The sequence below is a fragment of the Notothenia rossii genome, assembly GCF_949606895.1.
Source record: "Notothenia rossii genome assembly, chromosome: 7".
Classification (NCBI taxonomy): Eukaryota; Metazoa; Chordata; class Actinopteri; order Perciformes; family Nototheniidae; genus Notothenia; species Notothenia rossii.
The window spans coordinates 68,866,678-68,875,501 of NC_136905.1; the positions used below are offsets into that span (position 1 = coordinate 68,866,678).

Here is an 8,824-nt window from a genome sequence, read left to right on the forward strand (position 1 = left end):
AGATCTTGATGTTATTTCACATTGAATCTTTATTTCTTTGGGGTAAATCTAATTAAATGTTACTATATTATTTATCTCCAATTTTATATAGTTTATTTTACATACGTATCAATATTTCTTTCTATTTAAGTATCAAACTCCTAATTTAAATGTTAGGGGAGTGTCCTACTCATCACAAATCCTAAAACACTTACCATATTGTTGTGTAATATTGGTAACATTTTGTCACTTTATAACTTGTTTTACATTAACATATCAAAATGTGTAATTGTAGGCTATAGTACATTTTCTGGAATAAAATCTAAATACGACCTGTCAATGGATAAAACAGAAATGTAAATTTTGTTATAATCTACCAAATTAATTACCTGGAAAATAAGAACCACAAGGTATCCCATTCATACAAAAATCATATCATATTACAATATTGTAGTTATTTATTTCAAAAATGTAATGTATATGAGATAGCCTAAAATAAAATACATTATCTTGGTACAAAAAGGTGTCACTTCTACAGCGTGTATTATGGCAATTTTCCCTAGGTTACAAATAATCAGTTGTACTGTTTTCTACAACCAACTAGCAGACTGATAGACTTACGGTACATCACATCACCAACCACTCATTTGATTCGATCTTTGCCCTGTGTGCGGCACATTAGAGGTCACCGGAGCACTCTGCAGTAAATACATTGCATAAAATGTATTTAGTTTTATATTATAAGAAGTTATAAATGTAACTTTATGTGGAATTCCCATACAAATCTTAAATAAGAGAGAAAAAAAACCTTCAGATCACTTTCACATTACAGAGAGAGGGTAAAAGGGATTCAAGTGCACACTTGCACCCACAGAGTTTTGTAATATTGACAGAGCAATTTCCTCACACAGATAAAAGTAACATGCTCGGGCAGTTGAGTTCAAACCTGAAGACCAGAGGAAAGTTCATGATTCACGATTTCAAATTATGGCAAAACAGGAAAACAATGGTAGGCTTGCTTTATTTTATTGGTCCTCACAATACATCTTTAGAAAACATGCTGTATTATTGTCTGTTTTTCCCTCCGAGCTCAAATCAACATATGTTTTTCAGGATCTATGGTCACAGTTGGGTCCAGAAGTCTGCCACTGTATCCACTGGTTAATGGGTTTTTAGGGCTGCTGAACGCCATTCTGATTCTGACTGCTATTGTTATTGGGATTTACTGTGAGTACATCTGATCCAAGTAATGTGGTGTATATATACTTTCCTTATTTACAGTAGGTTTTGAGTACTGTAACAATTCATTAACTAGGCTGACGTGCTTTTCAACTTAGATCCTTAACTACATTTACACTTTCTTACCCAATGCTATAACTTGGTAAATACAGAAACAAATTGAACTTATTTTTGATAATTACCTATAAGATTAATCAAAAAGGTGTCCTTTCTTTCGCTCGTCACAGGTGGCAAAGTCAGTGAGGAATCTGCTCCAGACCAAATAACAGTACAAGGGCTCATCATAGAGGTGAAGCAACTTCAAATAATGCAGACTGAAGCAGTCAAAGCTCAAAAAGAGGCAGAGCAAGCAGTAGAGAAAGAGCTAAGGGAACACCAGCAACTAAAACTGCTGTTAGGGTTGAACAAGACCCTCATCGACAGCATTCAGAGGGGTCATGAAGTACTGCAAGTGGAGAGAGCTACACTGAAGTCCAATTCATCTGATATGCGTGAGAAGCTGTTGCATACATTTTTTGAATTTGGAGTCAAATGCTTTCCTTTTGTTTGGATTTCAACTCATTTTCATCTTTTAACAGGAGAAAGTTGTGGACTATGCAAGTCAGGATGGCTTTTCATAAACGCATCATGCTACTTCCATGGTAAATCAGCCCTCGATCCCTTAAAGAACTGGCAGGATAGCCGATCGGACTGTATCAGGCGTGGGGCAGATCTGGCTGTGATTAATAGCTTGGAGGAGCAGGTGAGTCCAATATGAATAGACAGGAGATAAAAAGGGTGTTATTTTGATGATTCATGGACATAAGGTAGCACTGTACTGTATTGTGGTGTGGCTCACTATTCTAGCTTGCTTGCCAACACATTCAACTTGTACCTGCTGTTGAAACATGGAGGAAGTTAATAATTCTAGTAGTAGGTTTTATCTGAAGTAAATTCTGATAATCAAAGCATCATAGCCAAAACTACCAGGGTTCAACCAAAATGCCTGAAATAAAATGAACAAACGCTCCAGCTGGGTTTCATTCTTGCTCAACTTACTCACCAAAGCCTCAGCATGTGCATGATGATCTAGCATGACCACAAACAGACACCATAGCCATTTTAATAAAGAGGAGAGTGGTGTAAAGGTTAGAAAGGTTAACCTGAAGCGCAGAGGACTCATAACGACTTGCACCTCACATTGGAAAGGCTGAAAAGGCCCTTACTGCTGTGGAAAAATTCCCATTGACATTCATGAGGTAAGTTTAAAGCTATAGGTTAAAAATAGCAACAGTGTCATTGGGAGGAGACGTGGGTGGAGGCTCCAAGCTTCACTCAGTGAACAAATCCTAGGGCCTAGGCCTATATACAATTGGGATGATGAATCTAGTATCTCATCAGTCGCTACTTAGGCCTGCACTGCTAATAAATAAAGATATACCTGTGATTAACCCATTTTTATTTTGTAATCTCTGTTTGTCCAGCGTAATCTTTTTCAGTTCCTACCTAAAATGGATCCGCGGATTCGACCGTGGTGGAGCACGCAGGGGGGGTTTTGGATCGGCCTTACGGATATTCAAACAGAGGGCCAATGGGTTTGGGTAAATAATGTGCCTATGCAGAATCTAGGGTAAGAGCTTTAAGACTTACTTTGCAGTATTACTAGAATCATATCACATTTTAGAAAATACACTAATTCACTTTCTTGTTGAGAGTAGTTAGATTAGAAGATCGATACCACTCTCATGTTCAGTGAATATATAGATTACAAATACAAAATTGGCCCCCTAACCGTAGTCAAATCTTGTGTGGGTGTTCATATGGTAGAGGAGTAGCAGACTAGTGTTCAGTTCATCATAAATGCACAAGAAAATCGTTAGCGTTAGCATTATCAAGTCTGTTTAAAACCTGTAGGCTACCTATAATTTTGATACTTCACTGCACTTGTTCTGTTTTTATTGAATACATGACCTTAACAGTTTAGATAAGATACTGTGCTGTTGTTTTTACCATAGACTGTATGGCATTTACAGACTCAACAGTAATTTATGTAATGGCTCGCTTTATTAACTTACTAGAAAATCAAGAGACTAAAGTATTTCCTTATAGTGTTTGGGCTGATTGCCCTTATATTAATAATACACTTTTTGTATCAATCTGTGGGGCATTTTAGCTTGCCATGACCACGCTGCTTCTCTCATGCTGCATTGAGTGTGATTAGAATGTCGCCCTTGCCCACCAGTGCTATGTGCCCGAACATTTGTTTAAAAACACAGGTTACTCCTATAGTAGAAAAATTATGTATTCATTAAACCACGACTTGCCCTTTTCTATGAAATAAGTACAATTTAAAATAAATGTTCAATTGTATGTGATTAAAAAAGTAGACACAATACATTTTTTAATAGTGTATTTTATTATTCAATGTATTCTTAAGCATAACTTGGATTTTTTTTAGGTACTGGATAACAGATGAGCCCACCGGCACCCGAGGAACAGAGGAACAGCATTGTGTCGCATTTATTAACCTAAGAAACCCAAGGAAAACATTCTTTGATGATCCCTGCGAAGTACAAAGGGAATGGTTATGCGAAATGGAGCCCAAGGTGTGAAAAGAAAATAACCATGGAAATGTTAACAATTGTTCTTCAATGCAGTTGATAACAGTCACATCAGTCTTGGTTGTAGCTTCATTCGTATCAAACAGTAATGAGAATGGTATCTTTTAACTTATCTAACTCTATTGGTAATATAATGAAGGAAAGTATTGTCAAAATGTCTAACTATTTCTTTGCCCGACATGTGTAAATGTAAGATGGAGCAAAGTTAAACAGAAAACCCCTCAAAAAGTGGAAATCACAAATACTGGACAAATCATGTATGTCTTTAAAATATCTTTCAAATAAATTGCTTAATACATTGAACTTTTATTCTTAAACTGTGATAATTTAGTATTCTGTTACTGTCCTGCAGCGGATTAATAATTATTTTGTGAAAGTAAACTTAGTGTAATAGTGTAATAAAAGTGCCACCTAAATAAATAAAAAAATGTATGAATGTTTGTTTACATAACTGATTTTGTGATCAGAAAATGACACAGCTCTTCAAATTCAAGCATCCCCCTGTAAATGTTTAACAAATGAACTAGATTTTCTGTTTGTAATGATGTTAACACACACACACACACACACACACACACACACACACACACACACACACACACACACACACACACACACACACACACACACACACACACACACACACACACACACACACACACACACACACACACACACACACACACACACACACACACACAGGGCAAGGTCCTGACAAATAGCCCTTTCTCAACAGTCATGTCAGACTAAGACTGCTTACATCCTCATAGTTAAAATGGACACAGAAAATGCAGGTACATTTGGTGGTTCTTATAACAAACTGATCCACCAAGAGGACATCAGTGGAGATGAGCTCACTCTCTATTCAAACCAAGAACAAGAACAAGGTAAACGTCCCAAGTCTAAAATAAACTGTAATCTGTACTTTGATACTGGTACCATATTCAAAAATATACAGTTTATTATTTTGCTATATTGACCTGCTGTTATATTGTGTCATTTTCTTGTCTTTGCTATTGGTCCATGACTTCTGTGCAGTGTCCATGTCTGTGGTGAGACCTGAATCCAGTTTGAAACATTACAAACGGCTTACAGTAAGCCTTGCAGTGCTTGCTGTCATTCTACTAGCAGTGGACATTGGCCTGGGAGTCTATTGTAAGTTGTTATTATCCCACCATCTCGCAGCACAAAGTATTGTGGCATTGTACTATATTTTTGCAGCCTGAAAGAGGCTCTAATTTTATAATTCAAATATAGTCGAGCAAAAGGTACAGCATCTGCATTCAAAAAGTAATGAAGTATAAGTACAAATTAGGATAAAATGGAAATATTCAAGTAACTTTAATGTAAAGTAGCCTACATACAGTACTTGAGATAAATGTTTCAGCACCACTGCAATTTAACTCTTTTTAAAACCAATGTCAATCAATCAATGTTTATTTATTACATTACATTACATTGCATTTAGCTGACGCTTTTATCCAAAGCGACTTACAATAAGTACATTCGACCAGGAAGATACAACCTTGAAGAAAACAGAATCATATAAGTACATCAGGTTTCATAGAGCCAAACATTTCAAGTGCTACTCAACTGGCTTTAGATAAGCCAGTCCTTTATTGGAGTCGAAAGAGATGAGTTTTAGTTTATATTGCAATGTAATTATACAAATGTTTTGAATACCTGTTTGAATATATTATTTAATTTCACCATTTTCCTGCTTGTATTTTCTACTGTTGGCCATACTGTGAAAAGTGTTGTGATTTAAGGAAAACATGATTTCTTCAGTAACACTAAGTCTTGAACACTTACAGATGGTACATTTACCGATGGACAGGATACCATAATGGACATCAGTGCTGAGGTGGCCAAACTGCAGGCTGCTTACGACACTGCGATCTGGCACAGGGATGAAGCCAAGAAGCAGTTGGCCAGAGAGACAAGGGAGCAGCAAATTACCAAGTGGGAGCTTGATCACCAGAAAAGCAGAAGCATGGACTACCTTAAGCTGAGTGACAACATTCTAATGGAAATAGCAGCTTTGAAATCCCACATCCCAATGATTAGTGAGGGCTTTTTTTTTTCATATGATTGAGTTAACAACAATTATTTTCACCCGACCAAACCAACAACACATTATGTTTTCCTTTATCTTTGGCAACAGAAGAGGGCTGCAGACACTGTCTACCAGGATGGACCTTCATGAACTCAGTGTGTTACTACTTCACTTTCTCTGATAATTTTCCACCAAGGTCATGGCAGGAAGCCAGACAATTCTGTATAAACCAAGGAGGTGACTTGGCAGTGATCGACAGCAGAGAGAAACACGTAAGACTACTATTCCATGATCTTTTGTAATTCTCTTTATAAGGCTTCACATTTTTTTCTGAGCAGTAAATGTGCTTGGTGTTACACATAAACCAACAAGATAAATTAATGTACTGTACATGTTTGTGTTTGTTTGTGTACATTTCCATTGGCAGCTGGCAATAACTGAATTGATAACAAATTATCGAGTCCCCTCTCGACACATAGTCCACAGTGGCTTCTGGATCGGTTTGAGAGACATCGAGGAGGAAGGGATATGGAAATGGCTTGATGGAACAAGACTGACCGCAGGGTAACATTAACATACAAGAAAGTTCTAAATTCACGAATGTGATTGCTTTAGACTCAACAGGACTTTATTAACACTTACAGTATGACTTCAATTGAACTTTGATTCAAAGAAGATGAATACCTTTCTTTTAATTACCCACATCCACTTTGTCTGAAGCATTCCAACAGCATCCAATCAAATGACCAGAGAGAACCATAAGGAGCTTACGTTACGTTAAAGACAATTTGGTATTCTACAAATAATGCGCCCTGGTCAACAAAAAACAAATGGCAGAATGCACAATGTGTAGGTGGAAAAGGGTGAAGAGCACATTATGACTTTTTAAAGAATCAATAGACACTATTTTCCTACCTATGGGCGTGTTCATACTAAAAGTGCAACAGATGACCCATTGTAGTCAAATTGTGTTTTTTGGAGTTGTTGTGATTCCACTTTCACATACTTACAGCTGTGGCTATAATCCATCTGTGATATCATCCTTTAAAATGAAAAAGCGATTAACAATGTGTTTCAAATTGTTATTTGTTTCAGTTACTGGAATGATGGAGAGCCGAACGACGACGGTGGTGTTGAGGACTGTGCAGCAACATATCCCAGAGGCAACCCCTTTAAAGCCTGGAATGATGCTCCATGCAATCATATACTGAAATGGATTTGCCAAATGACACCAAGGTCGGAGGGTTAATCTGATTTTAATTTAATTGCATTTCCTTATTTAATTAATAGTTTCAGTCAGGAATCTACACCATTCAAGGGACTTAAATATATATTTTTTCAAAATATTTTAAAGCATTGTTAAATATAATTTGTAATGTTCTTTCTACATTTTTTTAAACTACAACTGTGATTATTTAATTTCTTCAATCCTACTGTATCCATTCATATTTTCTGTAACCTCTTAAAAGGTAGGAATAATTTTTTTCTAACTTTTATTTTAGGTTTTAACATAAGGCAATATTAAGGTTTTCACTCAAAAGAACATGATCAAGTTCTGTTTACACAGGGCAGTGGACCTGCGTTTACACACCACCGTCTGGTTATAATCAGCCTGGGAATGCTAAATGCAGTACTGCTGATGGCTGCTGTTGTCATTGGGATTTTCTGTCTAAATGATCATAGTACATAATACTACCTGACAAACTTGAAATGTGCAATTTAACTCCTGTGACAGTAGTGTCACAGCAACCCATGATTGACAACGTCCCGAAACTGGGAGGCGGTGGTATGTGGTGGCAGAACAGATTTTGGATTGGCCTGAGTGATGTAGCGAAGGCGGGAACATGGGTCCAGGTTAACAATGTAACCGAGGGGGAAACAGTGTAAGCAAGCATCTCATAGACCGCTTTTCTATTGATTTCTTAAGTTTTGTGACAGTATCATGACTCACTGGTAAAACTAAATTCTAGACTTCTTAAAAGTAGCCTACTGGAGAAATGGACATTATAACAGTTAGGGACCTCAGAGTGGGAACTGTGCAGATTCTTAATAATGTGCTGATTTCAGGGGGAAATGGTTTATTGGATACTGCCTTGAACATTCTGTTAAGCTGTATATGTGAAATGGAGCAAAGTTAAACTTAAAACCTTTCAAAAAGTGGAAATCACAATAACTGGACAAATCATGTACTATATGTCTTTGTAATATCTTTGAAATAAACTGCAGCTTGATACATTACTATTCTTCTTAAACTGTGCTGAGCTAGTATTCTGTAATTGCCGTTTTAATGTAATAAGATTTCCACCTAAAGGAATCCAAAAATACTTGAATGTTTGTATACATAAATAATTTTGTGATCAGAAAGTTAAACTACTCTTCAAATTACATGCATCCTCCTGTAAATGTTTAACAAATGAACTTCATTTTCTGTTTGTAATGGTGTTAAAACAAACAGACGCACACAAACACACACACAGGGCAAGGTCCTGACAAATAGTCCTTTCTGAACAGTCACGTCAGACTAAGACTGCTTACATCCTCAAAATGGGCACAGAAAATGCAGGTACATTTGATAGTTCTTATAACAAACTGATCCACCAAGAGGACATCAGTGGAGATGAGCTCACTCTCTATTCAAACCAAGAACAAGGTAAACGTCCCACGTGTAAAATAAACTGTAATCTGTACTTTGATACTGGTACCATACTCAAAAATATAAAGTTTATTATTTTGCAATATTGACCTGCTTTTATATTGTACCATTTTCTTGTCTTTGCTATTGGTCCATGACTTCTGTGCAGTGTCCATGTCTGTGGTGAGACCTGAATCCAGTTTGAAACATTACAAACGGCTTACAGTAAGCCTTGCAGAGCTTGCTGTCATTCTACTAGCAGTGGACATTGGCCTGGGAGTCTATTGTAAGTTGTTATTATCCCACCATCTTGCAGCA

The 8,824-nt window shown here is 36.8% G+C and overlaps 2 protein-coding genes across 2 annotated transcripts; both read left to right on the forward strand.

Moving 5' to 3' along the window:
- The first annotated feature begins 830 nt into the window (after positions 1-830).
- Positions 831-4,254, forward strand: LOC307046719 (C-type lectin domain family 4 member E-like). The gene is made up of 6 exons (XM_079693251.1): positions 831-988; positions 1,093-1,206; positions 1,446-1,709; positions 1,797-1,960; positions 2,682-2,827; positions 3,656-4,254. Exons 1-6 carry the CDS (start codon positions 967-969, stop codon positions 3,807-3,809), a joined length of 864 nt encoding a protein of 287 aa, XP_079549377.1. The 5' UTR covers positions 831-966; the 3' UTR covers positions 3,810-4,254.
- Positions 4,255-4,503: 249 nt separating this feature from the next.
- On the forward strand, positions 4,504-8,259 carry LOC307046718 (uncharacterized protein). Its single transcript, XM_079693250.1, has 6 exons — positions 4,504-4,705; positions 4,857-4,973; positions 5,633-5,884; positions 5,983-6,146; positions 6,302-6,438; positions 6,970-8,259. The coding sequence occupies exons 1-6, from the start codon at positions 4,594-4,596 to the stop codon at positions 7,121-7,123; spliced, it is 936 nt and encodes a 311-aa protein (XP_079549376.1). The 5' UTR covers positions 4,504-4,593; the 3' UTR covers positions 7,124-8,259.
- The last annotated feature ends 565 nt before the right edge of the window (positions 8,260-8,824 follow it).

Coding starts and splice junctions, on each gene's coding strand:
- LOC307046719 (XM_079693251.1), top strand. CDS start 967: ATGGCAAAACAGGAAAACAATG. Junction 1,710..1,796: donor GTCCAATTCATCTGATATGC/GTGAGAAGCTGT, acceptor ATCTTTTAACAG/GAGAAAGTTGTGGACTATGC. Junction 1,961..2,681: donor TTAATAGCTTGGAGGAGCAG/GTGAGTCCAATA, acceptor CTGTTTGTCCAG/CGTAATCTTTTTCAGTTCCT.
- LOC307046718 (XM_079693250.1), top strand. CDS start 4,594: ATGGACACAGAAAATGCAGGTACATTTGGTGGTTCTTATAACAAACTG. Junction 4,706..4,856: donor AAACCAAGAACAAGAACAAG/GTAAACGTCCCA, acceptor ACTTCTGTGCAG/TGTCCATGTCTGTGGTGAGA. Junction 5,885..5,982: donor ATCCCACATCCCAATGATTA/GTGAGGGCTTTT, acceptor CTTTGGCAACAG/AAGAGGGCTGCAGACACTGT.